A 17,399-nucleotide genomic window follows, 5' to 3' on the forward strand; every position below is an offset into this window, starting at 1 on the left:
AGTAAGCGCTTAATAAATGCCATCATTATTATTATTAGTAAGCGCTTAATGTCTTACCTCCTTCCCTTCCCCACAGCACCTGTATGTATGTATATATGTTTGTACATATTTATTACTCTATTTATCTTACCTGTACATATCAATTCTATTTATTTTATTTCGTTAGTATGTTTGGTTTTGTTCTCTGTCTCCCCCTTTTAGACTGTGAGCCCACAGTTGGGTAGGGACCGTCTCTATATGTTGCCAACTTGTACATCCCAAGCTTTTAGTACAGTGCTGTGCACACAGTAAGCGCTCAGTAAATACGATTGACTGATTAACAAATCCCATTATTATTATATTACCCATCGCAGCTTTTGCTCTCGAGCCTTACGATCGGTCCTGTGGATTTAGTTCCTTTGAAAAAATCGAACCGTCCAGCCCGCTTTCAATTTGCAAAGGCCTGAAGGTTTGGAGGAGTCTTGCGGTTCGCGTAAAGCGTGAGGCGCAAAGAGAAACCCAAGTCGGCGACACTTAGTCGCCGATAAGAAAATAAGAAAAATAAGAAGGAATGTCCTCAGCCGGGAGGGTGTTTCCAGGGAGGCTGGAGAATTTAGGTGCATCTTTTGGAAGCAGCGGCAGCAGACCCTTTGGAGAATCCAGGAACTAAATAGGTTGGGCGGCAGTCCGCCGAGCGATTCGAAGGAGCGGCTGTCGATGGCGTCCTGTACAGAGTACGGGGCACTGTTTAACCATGCGGTCCACTGAGCCATGCATCGCGTTATGACCTGTAGTCCTTTCTGCTGTACGGTTTGTTCCCCAAGATGTGGTCCATCTCATTCACCACGTGGGATGTCATCTTCGGGAGGACCTGGAGCGTTAAAGACGGGAGAAGGGACGGGGCAGTCAGCCGGGGGCGTTACATTTGCTCTTCTGAAAATGGCATCAGTCAATCAATCGTATTTAGTGAGCGCTTACGGTGTGCGGAGCACTGTACTAAGCGCTTGGGAAGTACAGAGAAGCAGCGTGGCTCAGTGGAAAAGAGCACGGGCTTTGGAGTCAGAGGTCGTGGGTTCAAATCCCGGCTCCGCCACTTGTCAGCTGTGTGACTTTGGGCAAGTCACTTAACTTCTCTTTCCCCCTCTCCATCCCCCTCATTTTACCTCCTTCCCTTCCCCACAGCACCTGTATAAATGTCTGTACATATTTATTACTCTATTTTACTTGTACATATCTATTCTATTTATTTTATTTTGTTAGTATGTTTGGTTTTGTCCTCTGTCTCCCCCGTTTAGACTGTGAGCCCACTGTTGGGTAGGGACCGTGTCTATATGTTGCCAACTTGGACTTCCCAAGCGCTTAGTACAGTGCTCTGCACACAGTAAGCGCTCAATAAATACGATTGATGATGATGAAGCCACTTCACTTCTCTGGGCCTCAGTTCCCTCATCTGGAAAATGGGGATGAAGACTGTGAGCCCCACGTGGGACAACCTGATTACCTTGTATCTCCCCCAGTACTTAGAACAGTGCATGGCACATAGTAAGCGCTTAACAAATACCAACGTTATTATTATTATTATTACAAGTCGGCAACATAGAGAGACGGTCAATCAATCAATCAATCGTATTTATTGAGCGCTTACTGTGTGCAGAGCACTGTACTAAGCACTTGGGAAGTACAAGTTGGCAACATCTAGAGACGGTCCCTACCCAACAGTGGGCTCACAGTCTAAAAGGGGGAGACAGAGAACAAAACCAAACATACTAACAAAATAAAATAAATAGGATAGATAGGTACAAGTAAAATAAATGGAGTAATAAATATGTACAACCATATATACATATATACAGGTGCTGTGGGGAAGGGAAAGAGGTAAGATGGGGGGATGGAGAGGGGGACGAGGGGGAGAGGAAGGAAGGGGCTCAGTCTGGGAAGGCCTCCTGGAGGAGGTGAGCTCTCAGTCCCTATCCAACAGTGAGCTCAAAGTCTAGACGGGGGATTGGGAACCCCTTTTAGGGCCAGGGATTGGGTCTAATCTTTTTTTTTTTTAAACGGTATTTGTTAGGCACTTACTACGCGCCAGGCATCATACTGCATCGTGGCCTGGTGGATAGACCGCAGACCCGGGAGGGAGAAGGAACTGGTTCTAATCCTGTCTCTGCACCTTATTACTCTATTTATATTTATTTATTTATTTACTTACTTATTTATTTATTTATTTATTATTTCACTTGTACATATCTATTGTATTTATTTTATTTTGTTAATATGTTTGGTTTTGTTCTCTGTCTCCCCCTTCTAGACTGTGAGCCCACTGGTGGGTAGGGACCGTCTCTATATGTTGCCCACTTGTACTTCCCAAGCGCTTAGTACAGTGCTCTGCACACAGTAAGTGCTCAATAAATACGATTGATTGATTGTCTGCTGGGTGACCTTGGGGAAGTCACTTCACTGCTCTGGGCCTCAGTTACCTCATCTTCTAGACTGTGAGCCCGCTGTTGGGTAGGGCCCGTCTCTATATGTTGCCAACTTGTACTTCCCAAGCGCTTAGTACAGTGCTCTGCACACAGTAAGCGCTCAATAAATACAGTTGATTGATTGGTTAAGACTGTGAGCCCTATTTGGGACAGGGACTATGTCCAACACAGTCATCATCAATCGTATTTATTGAGCGCTTACTATGTGCAGAGCCCTTCTAGACTGTGAGCCCACTGTTGGGTAGGGATCGTCTCTATGTGTCGCCAACTTGTACTTCCCAAGCGCTTAGTACAGTGCTCTGCACACAGTAAGCGCTCAATAAATACGATTGATTGATTGATTGATTGATTCCCCTCCCCGGCGCTTAGAATAGCGCCTGGCACACGGTAAGTGTTTAACAAATAGAGAAGCAGCAGGGGCTTGGGAGTCAGAGGTCATGGGTTCTAATCCTGGCTCTGCCACATGGCTGCTGTTTGGTCTTGGGCGAGTCACTTTACTTCTCTCTGTCTCGGTTACCTCATCTGTAAAATGGGGGTTAAGATTGCGAGCCCCATGAGGGACAAGGACTGTGTCCTACCTCATCGTCAATCGTATTTATTGAGTGCTTACTGTGTGCAGAGCACTGTACTAAGCGCTTGGGAAGTACAAGTTGGCAACATATAGAGACAGTCCCTACCCAACAGTGGGCTCACAGTCTAAAAGTCTACCTGATTGCCTTGTATCTACCCCAGCGCTTAGAACAGCGCTTGGCACATAGTAAGTGCTTAAAAAATACCACAATTATTATTATTTGCTTGTCTCCACCCCAGCACTTAGTACAGTGCCAGGCAGGGTAGTAAGCCCTTAATGAATACCACAGTTATTATCGGTGCTTAGAATGCTGCCTGGCATATAGTAAGTACTTAACAAACATCACAATTATTATCATTTTTATTGTTACTAAGTGCTGGGTTAGATACAAACTAATCAGGTTGGACACAGTCCGTGCCCCGCATGCAGCTCACAGCCTTAATGTCCATCTTGCAGATGAGGTAACTGAGGCACAGAGGAGTTAAGAGACTTGCCCAACATCTCACGGAAGAGAAGCAGCGTGGCTCAGTGGATAGAGCCCGAACTTTGGATTCAGAGGTCTTGGGTTCAAATCCCAGCTCTGCCACTTGTCAGCTGTGACACTTCGGGCAAGTCACTTCACTTCTCTGGGCCTCAGTTACCTCATCTGGAAAATGGGGATGAAGACTGTGAGCCCCCAGTGGGACAACCTGATCACCTTGGAACCTCCCCAGCGCTTAGAACAGGGCTGTACACAGAGTAAGAACTTAAAAATGTGTCTTGAGATGTTGCCAACTTGTACTTCCCAAGCGCTTAGTACAGTGCTCTGCACATAGTAAGTGCTCAATAAATACAATTGAATGAATGAATGAATGATTACCCCCTTCTAGACTGTGAGCCCACTGTTGGGTAGGGACCGTCTCTATATGATGCCAACGTGTACTTCCCAAGCGCTTAGTACAGTGCCCTGCATACAGTAAGCGCTCAATAAATATGATTGAATGAATGAATGAATGCGTGGCAGGATTCTCATCTGTACATATTTATTACTCTATTTATTTTTCTTGTACATATCTATTCTATTTATTTTATTTTGTTAGTATGTTTGGTTTTGTTCTCTGTCTCCCCTTTTTAGACTGTGAGCCCACTGTTGGGTAGGGACCGTCTCTATCTGTTGCCCACTTGTACTTCCCAAGCGCTTAGTACAGTGCTCTGCACACAGTAAGCGCTCAATAAATACGATTGATTGATTGATTGATTTAATACATGCAATTTTGACTACTAGATTGGTGATCGATCGATGCCTACCATCTTGTCAGCTGTGTGACCTTGGGCAAGCCACTTAACTTCTCTGTGCCTCAGTTCCCTCATCGGTAAAATGGGGATTAAGACTGTGAGCCCCTCGTGGGACAACCTGATCACCTTGTATCCCCTCCAGCGCTGAGAACAGTGCTTGGCACATAGTAAGTGCTTAACAAATACCCTCATTATTATTATTACTAACAAATTCTAATCCTGGCTCCGCCACTTGCCTGATAGGTGACCTTGGGCGAGTCACTTAATCAATCAATCGTTTTTATTGAGCGCTTACTGTGTGCAGAGCACTTAATGTCTCTTTCTCTCAGGTTCCTCAACTGAAAAAAAAATAATAATGGCATTATTATGGCATTATTATATATGCCATTATCATTATTATTATTAAAAATGGGAATTCAGTACCTCTTCTCCCTCCTGTGAGCCCCATGTGGGATAGGGACTGTATCCAACCTGATTAATTTGAATCCACCACAGTGTTTCAAAACAGTGCTTGAGGCATAATAAACCACTTAGCAGGTAATTAACGAACAAATCAACCTTATCCTGATTACCTTTCTGTCTGGAGCTTCAAAGGAGTTGATCCAAGGATCAGTGAAGAAACCATTCTAGAGCAAGCCCTAAATCGGGATGCAGTTCCTGGAAATTATCATTCAGTTCTCTTTTCCAGTGTTCAATAACTATTTGGGATTTTTTCCACGGTATCATTCAGTTCTCTTTTCCAGTGTTCAATAACTATTCTGGATTTTTTCCCACGGTATTTCATCATCATCATCAGTCGTATTTATTGAGCGCTTACTATGTGCAGAGCACTGTACTAAGCGCTTGGGAAGTCCAAGTTGGCAACATATAGAGACGGTCCCTACCCCACAGTGGGCTCACAGTCTAAAAGGGGGAGACAGAGAACAAAACCAAACATACTAACGAAATAAAATAAATAGAATAGATATGTACAAGTAAAATAAATAATAAATAGAGTAATAAATATGTACAAACATATTTGTTAAGCACTTACTACGTGCCAGGCACTGTAATGATGATGATGGTATTTGTTAAGCGCTTACTATGTGCAAAGCACTGTTCTAAGCGCTGGGTAATAAATCTGGATGCAGTTCCTGGAAATTATAATTCAGTTCCCTTTTCCAGTGTTCAATAACTATTCTGGATTTTTTCCATGGTATTTGTTAAGTGCTTACTACGTGCCAGGCACTGTAATGATGATGATGGTATTTGTTAAGCGCTTACTATGTGCAAAGCACTGTTCTAAGCGCTGGGTAATAAATCTGGATGCAGTTCCTGGAAATTATAATTCAGTTCCCTTTTCCAGTGTTCAATAACTATTCTGGATTTTTTCCGCGGTATTTGTTAAGCACTTACTACGTGCCAGGCACTGTAATGATGATGATGGTATTTGTTAAGCGCTTACTATGTGCAAAGCACTGTTCTAAGCGCTGGAGAGGATACAAGGTGATCAGGTTGTCCCTCGTGGGGCTCACAGTCTTCATCCCCATTTTACAGATGAGGGAACTGGGGCACAGAGAAGTGAAGTGACTTGCCCAGAGTCACACAGCTGACAAGCGGCGGAGCCGGGATTGGAACCCATGACCTCTGACTGCCAAGACCGTGCTCTGTCCACTGAGCCACGCTGAGATACAAGATAATCAGGTTGTCCCACATGGGGCTCACAATCTTCATTCCCATTTTACAGATGAGGTAACTGAGGCACAGAGAAGTTAAGTAACCGGCCCAAGGTCACACAGCTGACAAGTGCCAGAGCTGGGATTGGAACCCAAGACCTCGGACTCCCAAACCCGTGCCCTTTCCACTGAGCCACGCTGCTTCTCACTGTACTAAGCGCTGGGGTGGACACGAGCAAATCAGGTTGGACACAATCCCTGTCCCACATGGGGCTCACAGTCTTAATCCCCATTTTACAGATAAGGTAACTGAGGCGCAGAGAAGTGAAGTGATTTGCCCTCTTCCAGACCGTGAGCCCATTGTTGGGTAGGGATTGTCTCTATGTGTTGCCGAATTGTTGCCAACTTGTACTTCCCAAGCGCTTAGTACAGTGCTCTGCACACAGCAAGCGCTCAATAAATACGATTGATTGATTGGTTGCTTGAATTGTACTTTCCAAGCGCTTAGTACAGTGCTCTGCACACAGTAAGCGCTCAAATAAATACGATTGAATGAATGAATGAATTTGCTCAAGCCCACACAGCAGACAAGTGGCGGAGGCATGATTAGAACCCAGGTCCCCTGGGTCCCAGGTCCGTGCTCTGTCCTTTAGGTCACACTATTCGTGCACTGATGGATTGAGAAGCAGCGTGGCTCAGTGGAAAGAGCCCGGGCTTTGGAGTCCGAGGTCATGGGTTCAAATCCCGGCTCCGCCACTCGTCAGCTGTGTGGCTTTGGGCAAGTCATTTAACTTCTCTGGGCCTCAGTTCCCTCATCTGCAAAAGGGGGATGAAGACTGTGAGCCCCACGTGGGACCACCTGATCACCTTGCATCCCCCCCCCCCCCCCCCCCCCACCCAGTGCTCGTGACTCAGTGGAAAGAGCCCGGGCTTTGGAGTCCGAAGTCATGGGTTCAAATCCTGGCTCCGCCACTTGTCAGCTGTGTGACTTTGGGCAAGTCACTTGACTTCTCTGGGCCTCAGTTCCCTCATCTGTAAAATGGGGATTAAGACTGTGAGCCCCACGTGGGACAACGTGATCACCTTGTTTCCTCCCCAGCGCTTAGAACAGTGCTTTACACATAGTAAGCGCTTAACAAATGCCATTATTATTATTATTACTATTAGAACAGTGCTTTGCACAGAGTAAGCGCTTAACAGAAGCAGCGTGAGAAGCAGCGTGGCTCAGTGGAAAGAGCCCGGGCTTTGGAGTCAGAGGTCATGGGTTCGAATCCCTACTCTTTCACATGTCTGCTGTGTGACCCTGGGGGAAGTCACTTCACTTCTCTGAGCCTCAGTGACCTCTTCTGTAAAATGGGGATGAAGACTGTGAGCCCTCCGTGGGACAACCTGATCACCTTGTATCCCCCCCAGCGCTTAGAACAGTGCTCTGCACATAGTAAGCGCTTAACAAATGCCATCATTATTATTATTATTGTTAACAAAAACCATCATTATTAGCGGATTTCATGGTGGAGGATGGATGGGTCACCACTTGCCTGTATGGCTCCGAGGTTTTCGATGAGCTGCTGGGGATTGGAAGCCCCTAGGAGCACAGAACTGACGCCCTCGTTCCTTAGACACCAGGCTGCGAGGAAAGGAAACCGAGTCAGGAGCGGGCAGCACGCGTGTGAGCGGTCAGTGGCTGTCACCGGCGCGACGACACCAATTCCGTGGGGGCTCACAGCCCACGGTGAGGCCCATGGCTTCCAATTGAACTGAGCCCCAAAGAGAGGGGGGTTCGTAGCCCCTTTCTTTCCCCTCCATCAATCAATCAATCAATCGTATTTATTGAGCGCTTACTGTGTGCAGAGCACTGTACTAACCCGTCCAGAGGCAGCTGGGGAGAGCAGCAGGCCGGTGGAGAAGGCTCTGCACTGAGTAAGCGCTCAATAAATACTATTGAATAAATGAGTCCCTTCTAGACTGTGAGCCCGCTGTGGGGTAGGGACCGTCTCTATATGTTGCCGACTTGGACTTCCCAATCATCAATCAATCAATCAATCGTATTTATTGAGCGCTTACTGTGTGCAGAGCACTGTACTAAGTGCTTGGGAAGTACAAGTCGGCAGCATATAGAGACGGGCCTGACCCAACAGCGGGCTCACAGTCTAGAAGGGGGAGACAGAGAATAAAACCAAACATACTGACAAAATAAAATAAATAGAATAGATATGTACAAGTAAAATAAATAGAGTAATAAATATGTACAAACATATATACAGGTGCTGTGGGGAAGGGAAGGACTGTGAGCCCACTGTTGGGTAGGGACTGTCTCTATATGTTGCCAATTTGTACTTCCCAAGCGCTTAGTACAGTGCTCTGCACACAGTAAGCGCTCAATAAATACGATTGATGATGATGAGGTAAGATGGGGGGATGGAGAGGGGGTGAGGAAGGAAGGGGCTCAGTCTGGGAAGGCCTCCTGGAGGGGGTGAGCTCTCAGTAGGGCCTTGAATGGAGGAAGTCCCTTGAAGGGCAGGGACTGCGTCCGGTGGAGAAGGCTCTGCACATAGTAAGCGCTCAATAAATACTATTAAATAAATGAGTCCCTTCTAGACTCTGAGCCCGCTGTGGGGTAGGGACCGTCTCTATATGTTGCCGACTTGGACTTTCCAAGCGCTTGGTACAGTGCTCTGCACGCGGTAAGCGCTCAATAAATACAATTGAATGAATGAATGAGTAGGCTGTGAGCCCACTGTTGGGTAGGGACCGTCTCTATATGTTGCCAACTTGGACTTCCCAAGCGCTTAGTACAGTGCTCTGCACACAGTAAGCGCTCAATAAATACGATTGATTGATTGAATGAGAGCCCGCACCTGGTTCTCTAGACCGTAAGTTCCTTGTGGGCAGGGACTGTGTCAGTTTATTGTTGTATCAGACTTTCCCCTGGTGCTTTATGCAGCGCTGTGAACACAGTAAGCGCTCAATAAATGCGATCGACTGGTGGGATCTAAGGCCTTAAGTCCCATCAGGCTGCCTCTCACTGTGCGGGTGGGAAGGCTGGGGGAACCAGGGAGGGCCCTGGGCTCCGCCACATGTCTGCTGTGTGACCTTGGGCAACTCACTTAACTTCTCTGAGCCTCAGTTCCCTCATCTGTAAAATGGGGATTGAGACTGGGAGCCCCCCGTGGGACAACCTGATCACCTTGTATCTCCCCCCACGCTTAGAACAGTGATTTGCACAGAGTAAGCGCTTAACAAATACCAAAATTGTTATTATTATTATATGACCTGGGGAATGGAGGAGGATTAGAGAAGCAGCGTGGCTCAGTGGAAAGAGCGCGGCTTTGGAGCCAGAGGTCATGGGTTCGAATCCCGGCTCCACCACATGTCCACTGTGTGACCTGGGGCAAGTCACTTAACTTCTCTGAGCCTCAGTTCCCTCATCTGTAAAATGGGGGTTAAGACTATGAGCCCCGCGTGGGACAAACTGATCACCTTGTATCGCCCCAGCGCTTAGAACAGTGCTTTGCATGTAGTAAGCGCTTAACAAATACCAAAATTATTATTATTATTATATGACCTGGGGAAAGGAGGAGGATTAGAGAAGCAGCGTGGCTCAGTGGAAAGAGCACAGCTTTGGAGCCAGAGGTCATGGGTTCGAATGCCGACTCCACCACATGTCCGCTGTGTGACCTGGGGCAAGTCACTTAACTTCTCTGAGCCTCAGTTCCCTCACCTGTAAAATGGGGGTTAAGACTGTGAGCCCCACGTGGGACAACCTGATCACCTTGTATCCCCCCCAGCGCTTAGAACAGTGCTTGCACGTAGTAAGCGCTTAACAAATGCCATCATTATATTATTATTATTATTATTATTATTATTATTATTATTAAGGAGAAGTAGGAGGAGAAAGAAGAGGAGAAAAAAAAGGAGAAAGAGGAGGAGGAGGATGGGGAAAAAGAGGAGAGCCCCCCCGTGGGACAACCTGATCACCTATGTTGCCAACTTGTACTTCCCAAGCGCTTAGTACAGCGCTCTGCACACAGTAAGCGCTCAATAAATACGATTGATTGATTGATTGATTCTCTGAGCCTCAGTTCCCTCACCTGTAAAATGGGGGTTAAGACTGTGAGCCCCACGTGGGACAAACTGATCACCTTGTATCCCACCCCCCAGCGCTTAGAACAGTGCTTTGCACATAGTAAGCGCTTAACAAATGCCATCATTATATTATTATTATTATTCTTAAGGAGAAGTAGGAGGAGAAAGAAGAGGAGAAAAAAGAGGAGAAAGAGGAGGAGGAGGAAGGGGAAAAAGAGGAGAGCCCCCCCGTGGGACAATCTGATCACCTATGTTGCCAACTTGTACTTCCCAAGTGCTTAGTACAGCGCTCTGCACACAGTAAGCGCTCAATAAATACGATTGATTGATTGATTGATTGATTCTCTGAGCCTCAGTTACCTCACCTGTAAAATGGGGTTAAGAATGTGAGCCCCACGTGGGACAAACTGATCACCTTGTATCCCACCCCCCAGCACTTAGAACAGTGCTTTGCACGTAGTAAGCACTTAACAAAATGCCATCATTATATCATTATTATTATTATTAAGGAGAAGTAGGAGGAGAAAAAAGAGGAGAAAGAGGAGGAGGAGGAAGGGGAAAAAGAGGAGAGCCCCCCCCCCGGTGGGACAACCTGATCACCCATGTTGCCAACTTGTACTTCCCAAGCGCTTAGTACAGCGCTCTGCACACAGTAAGCGCTCAATAAATACGATTGATTGATTGATAACCTCCCCAGCGCTTAGAACAGTGCTTTGCACATAGTAAGCGCTTAACAAATGCCATTATCATTATTATTATTATTATTATTATTATTATTATTATTATTATTATTATTATTATTCGGCCTCCACGGGCCGGGTAGCAGCAGCAGTGACGTAAGCCAGGAGTGGCACAGGCCTCCCTCACCGGGGCCTCCCACAAACATCTGGGCAACTTAAAGCCAAGGGCAAGTTCTGATGATGCTCTGCTTTCATTCCTGCCCGAGAAAGACACACACAAACACACACACACACACACACACACACCATGCATATGAGTGTGTGTGTGTGTATGTGTTGTGTGTATGAGGGAGAGAGGGAGGATCTGTGAAACTGTGGACAGTGCCATTCGGGACTTTGTTTCCCCCCCCGGGGCTAACAGCCGGGCAAGCTGCTCCGGGGCCACAGGGGCAAGGACGCAGGTTTTGCAAATTGATATTTTTTAATGGTATTTGTTAAGCTCTTACTGTGTGCCGGGCACTAGGTTTTGCGGGCTCAAATTGACATTTTTTAAATGGTATTTGTTAAGCTCTTACTATGCGCCGGGCACTGTACTGAGCACTGGGTAGATACAAGAGAATCACCCTGGCAAAGTCCCACAGGGGACTCACAGCATTGATCCCCGTTTTACAGATGAGGCAACTGAGGCAACCGAGAGAAGTGAAGTGACCAAGACCACACAGCAGACGGTGGTGGAGCCTGATTAGAACCCAAGTCCCGATGACTCACAGACTCCTGCTCTATCATCATCATCAACTGTATTTATTGAGCGCCTACTGTGTGCAGAGCACTGTACTAAGCGCTTGGGAAGTATAAGTTGGTAACATATAGAGACAGTCCCTACCCAGCAGTGGGCTCACAGTCTAAACGATCTATCCACTAGGCCAAGCTGTTTCTCTGCCAGTGGTAATAATAATAATCATAATAATGATGGTATTTGTTAAGCGCTTACTATGTGCAAAGCACTGTTCTAAGCGCTGGGGAGGTTACAAGGTGATCAGGTTGTCCCATGGGGGGAATCACAGTTTTAATCCCCATTTTACAGATGAGGTAACTGAGGCACAGAGAAGTTAAGTGACTTGACCAAAGTCACACAGCTGACAGTTGGCGGAGCCAGGATTTGAACCCACGACCTCTGATTCCAAAGCCCGGGCTCTTTGCACTGAGCCACGCTGCTTCTCTAATGTTTTTTCCCTTCAGAGCCCTACTGAGAGCTCACCTCCTCCAGGAGGCCTTCCCAGACTGATCCCCCTCCTCCTCTCCCCCTTACCTCCTTCCCCTCCCCACAGCACCTGTATATATGTATATATGTTTGTACAGATTTATTACTCTATTTTATTTGTACATATTTATTCTATTTATTTTATTTTGTTAATATGCTTTGTTTTGTTGTCTGTCTCCCCCTTCTAGACTGTGAGCCCACTGTTGGGTAGGGACCGTCTCTATAGGTTGCCAACTTGTACTTCCCAAGCGCTTAGTACAGTGCTCTGCACACAGTAAGCGCTCAATAAATACGATTGAATGAATGAATATTTATTCTATTTATTTTATTTTGTTAATATGTTTTGTTTTGTTGTCTGTCTCCCCCTTCTAGACTGTGAGCCGGCTGCTGGGTAGGGACCGTCTCTATAGGTTGCCAACTTGTACTTCCCAAGCGCTTAGTACAGTGCTCTGCACACAGTAAGCGCTCAATAAATACGATCAAATGAATGAATGAATGAATAGATCAAGGCTAAAATACCCGTAATTTGTTTTAATGTTGGCCTCCCCTGCTGGACTGTAAGCTCCTTGAGGGCAGGGATCATGAATACCAGTTGTATCGTAGTGGACTCTTCTAAGAGCTTAGTATAGTGCATTGCACCAAGTAAGCGCTCAATAAATACTTTAGATTGATAAAATTCATTCATTCATTCCATCGTATTTATTGAGCGCTTACCGTGTGCAGAGCACTGTACTAAGCGCTTGGGAAGTCCAAGTTGGCAACATATAGAGACGGTCCCGACCCAATAGTGGGCTCACTAGAAGGGGGAGACAGAGAACAAAATCAAACATATTAACAAAATAAAATAAATAGAATAAACATGTACAAATAAAATAAATGAATAGAGTAATAAATATGTACAAACAAAATGCCCTCAATTAGTATCTCTGTCAGGGTCCACGAGGTCTTCTAGTGAAAATACATGCACAAAAGTGGAAGAAATTGGCATGAGAGAGAAACAGAGAGACTGTATGTGTGTGTGTGTGTGTGTGTCTGTGTATGTATGCACTTCATCGTCATCATCAGTCGTATTTATTGAGCGCTTACTGTGTGCAGAGCACTGTACTAAGCGCTTGGGAATACTCATAGTTTTTAAAACTTAAACTCAGAGAAGCAGCGTGGCTCAGTGGAAAGAGCCCGGGCTTTGGAGTCAGAGGTCATGGGTTCAAATCCCCGCTCCGCCACTCGTCAGCTGTGTGACTTTGGGCAAGTCACTTCACTTCTCCGGGCCTCAGTTCCCTCATCTGTAAAATGGGGATGAAGATTGTGAGCCCCCCGTGGGACAACCTGATCGCCTTGTATCCCTCCCAGCACTTAGAACAGGGCTTTGCACATAGTAAGCGCTTAACAAACACTATTATTATTATTAAAGGTGGAGGCAGAGGCACGCACCGTAAAACCAAGCAGACTTGTAGCAGCTGGCAAAAACCTCCGTCAGTGGAGCCCAACCTATAGATGAGTAAAGGGTTGTAGCACCTTTTTCACGGACTAATGAGCCACAACCTCTCCGAGTGTGGGCTAGGCGATGAGGCTGGGTGTTGAATTATTTAACGGGAGATGGGAAAAGATGGGCGAGACCGGGAGAGCCGGGGGCCTCACGTCAGTTATAATAATTCTAATTACAGTATTTGTTAAGCGCTTGCTACGTGCCAGGCACTGTACTAAGTACCGGGGTAGATACAAGCAAATCAGGTTGGACACAGTCCCTGCCCCACGTGGGGCTCGCAGTCTCGATCCCCATTTTCCAGATGAGGGAACTGAGGCCCAGAGAAGTGAAGTGACTTGCCCGAGGTCACACAGCTGACAAGTGGCAGAGCCGGGATTAGAACCCGTGACTTTCTGACTCCCAGGACTGTGCTCTATCTACTGGTCCATGCTGCTTCGATGCTCCTGTGCTGTACACCGTTCGTTCATTCGTTCATTCGTTCATTCATTCATTCATTCATTAGTATTTATTGAGCACTTACTGTGTGCAGGGCACTGTATTAAGCACTTGGGAAACAGTGGGAAAGTACAGTACAACAATAAACAGTGGCATTCCCTGCTCACAATGAGCTCACAGTCTAGAAGCAGCATGGCTCAGTGGAAGGAGCCCAGGCTTTGGAGTTAGAGGTCATGGGTTCAAATCCCAGCTCCTCCAATTGTCAGCTGGGTGACTTTGGGCAAGTCACTTCACTTCTCTGGGCCTCAGTTACCTCATCTGTCAAATGGGGATTAAGACTGTGAGCTTCCCGTGGGGCAACCTGATCACCTTGTAACCTCCCCAGCGCTTAGAACAGTGCTTTGCACATAGTAAGCGCTTAATAAATGTCATCATTATTACTATGGAGATTAAGATTGTGAGCCCCACATGGGACAACCTGATCACCTTGTATCCTCCCCAGCAGTGGCTCAGTGGAAAGAGCCCGGGCTTTGGAGTCAGAGGTCATGAGTTCAAATCCCGGCTCCGCCTCGTCAGCTGTGTGACTCTGGGCAAGTCAATTCACTTCTCTGGGACTCAGTTACCTCATCTGTAAAATGGGGATTAAGACTGTGAGCCCCCCGTGGGGCAACCTGATCACCTTGGAACCTCCCCAGTGCTTAGAACAGCGCCTTGCACATAGTAAGTGCTTAATAAATGCCACTGTCATTATTATTATTATTATTAGAACAGTGCTTTGTACATAGCGCTTAACAAATACCAAAATTATTATCATTATTAGGGGGCGGGGGAGGGGAGAAATGAGAGCTGCCAGCTTGGTTCAACTCAGAGCGCACAATAAATACGATTGAATTCATTCATTCATTCAATCGTATTTATTGAGAGCTTGCTGTGTGCAGAGCACTGTACTAAGCACTTGGGAAGTACAAGTCGGCAACATATAGAGACGGTCCCTACCGAACAACGGGCTCACAGTCTGGAAGGGGGAGACAGACAACAAAACAAAACATGGAGACAGGTGTCAAAATCGACAGAACAAATAGAATTAAAGCTATATTCATTCATTCAATTATATTTATTGAGCGCTTACTGTGTGCAGAGCACTGTACTAGGCGCTTGGGAAGTGCAAGTCGGCAATATATAGAGACGGTCCCTACCCAACAACAGGCTCACAGGTTGGAAGGGGGAGACAGACAACAAAACAAAACATGGAGACAGGTGTCAAAATCGACAGAACAAATAGAATTAAAGCTATATTCATTCATTCAATCATATTTATTGAGCGCTTACTGTGTGCAGAGCGCTGTACTAAGCGCTTGGGAAGTACAAGTCGGCAACATATAGAGACGGTCCCTACCCAACAACGGGCTCACAGTCTAGAAGGGGGAGACAGACAACGAAACAAAACAAGTAGTAGACAGGTGTCAAAATCGACAGAACAAATAGAATTAAAGCTATATGCACAAGAGAAGCAGCGTGGCTCAGTGGAAAAGAGCCCGGGCTTTGGAGTCAGAGGTCATGGGTTCAAGTCCCGGCTCCGCCACTTGTCAGCTGTGTGACTTTGGGCAAGTCACCTCACTTCTCTGGGCCTCAGTTCCCTCGTCTGTAAAATGGGGATGAAGACTGTGAGCCCCACGTGGGACAACCTCATGACCTTGTATCCCCCCCCAGCGCTTAGAACACTGCTTTGCACATAGTAAGCGCTTAATAAATGCCATTATTATTATTATTATTATTATCAACCCACATCTGAAGGGTTGAGTCAACTGTCCTCTGGAGGGAACTCCACCCAGTCCCTGCCCTAACACTGGTTCTTTCATTCAATCGCATTTATTGAGCGCTTACGTGTGCAGAGCACTGTACTAAGCGCTTGGGAAGTACAAGTCCTCCCCCGGGATGCATCTGGCCCTAACACTGATTCTTTCCTCCCCCGGGATGCACCTGGGACAAAAACTCAGGAAGAGGTTTGATCCCACAGGTGTTCTCGGGGTCAATATCCCCCCCAGCCAAGGAGAGGAAGCTGCCTGGAGCCGCTGTTTGAAATTCCTTGCTGAAACTGGAAATCTGATTTCCTTCCAGCAGTTCTCTGCACAGTGGGATCGCTGGGGCAAGAGATAAGCTTCTCCGTAAACCCAAGCTAAATCCGTCTTGGGACTGTGGAGGGGAACGTCAGGATGCCAGCGGCAGGGCTCCGTGGCTAGGTCACCCAGACCTGCGTTATTCCCCCACGCGGTCCATCAAGTGGGAATCTTCCTTCGGTCCCTGTGCTCTCTCTGTTTATTGTTGCGCGTTGCTCTCCCAAGCGCTTCGAGGTTTTCCCATCACCGTGGACGGCACCGCCATCCTTCCTGCCTCGTGAGCCCTTAACCTTGGCGTTACCGTCAATCAATCATATTTATTGAGCACTTACTATGTGCAGAGCACTGCACTAAGTGCTTGGGAAGTACAAGTTGGCAACATATAGAGACAGTCCCCACCCAACAGTGGGCAACCTTGGCGTTACCGTCAATCAATCAATCAATCAATCGTATTTATTGAGCACTTACTGTGGGCAGAGCACTGCACTAAGCGCTTGGGAAGTACAAGTTGGCAACATATAGAGACAGTCCCCACCCAACAGTGGGCTCACAGTCTAAAAGACTCCTCTTTTAGGACCGTCGACTCCTCTCTCTCGCCCGACCCACGTATTCAATCCATCCCTAAATCCTGCCAGTTCCACCTTTGCAACATCGTGAAAATCCACCCTTTCCATCCAGGCTGCTACCAGGTTAACTCATCCATTCATTCACTCTTTCATTCAGTGGTATTTATTGAGCGCTTACTGCGTGCAGAGCACTGTACGCAACGCTTGGAAAGTACAATTTGGCGACGGATAGAGACGGCCCCTACCCAACAGCGGGCTCGCGGTCTAGAAGTGGGAGACAGACGGCAAAACAGAACAAGCAGGCCGGCCACGTTAATACAATCATTCGTTCATTCATTCAATCGTATTTATTGAGCGCTTACTGTGTGCAGAGCGCTGTACTAAGCGCTTGGGAAGCACAAGTTGGCAACATCTAGAGACGGTCCCTACCCAACGGCGGGCTCACAGTCTAGAAGGGGGAGACGGACAACAAAACAAAACATAGAAACCAATCCTATCTCGCCTGAATTACCACATCAGCCTCCTTTTTGACTTTGCAGCCTCCCGTCTCTCCCCATTCCAGTCTGTGCTTCCCCCTGCTGCCTGGATCTTTTTGTTAGGAAAATATTCCGTTCATGTTTGCTCCCTCCTAAAGAAACTCCAGGAGTTACTCATCCACCTCTGCATCACACAGAAACTCCTCACCAGTGACTTTAAAACAGTCTACCACCTCTTACCTCACCCTCGATGCTCTCGTACTACAACCCAGCCCGCACACTCTGCTCCACCAATCAATCAATCGTATTTATTGAGCACTTACTGTGTGCAG

The 17,399-nt window shown here is 46.8% G+C and overlaps 1 protein-coding gene across 1 annotated transcript in view; it reads right to left on the bottom strand.

Annotated features, from left to right (window-relative positions):
* Nucleotides 1-298: 298 nt before the first annotated feature.
* The window catches only part of LOC119923699 (voltage-gated potassium channel subunit beta-1-like), a gene marked incomplete at its 5' end in the record, with an annotated part of 49,028 nt that continues 31,927 nt past the window's right edge, over nt 299-17,399 (bottom strand). The window contains 2 exons of the mRNA XM_038742999.1: nt 299-850; nt 7,499-7,587. Coding sequence (XP_038598927.1) covers nt 761-850; nt 7,499-7,587 — 179 coding nt within the window. The remainder of the gene's footprint in view (nt 851-7,498; nt 7,588-17,399) is intronic.

The sequence above is a fragment of the Tachyglossus aculeatus genome, unplaced genomic scaffold (genome assembly GCF_015852505.1).
Source record: "Tachyglossus aculeatus isolate mTacAcu1 unplaced genomic scaffold, mTacAcu1.pri scaffold_221_arrow_ctg1, whole genome shotgun sequence".
NCBI lineage: Eukaryota > Metazoa > Chordata > Mammalia > Monotremata > Tachyglossidae > Tachyglossus > Tachyglossus aculeatus.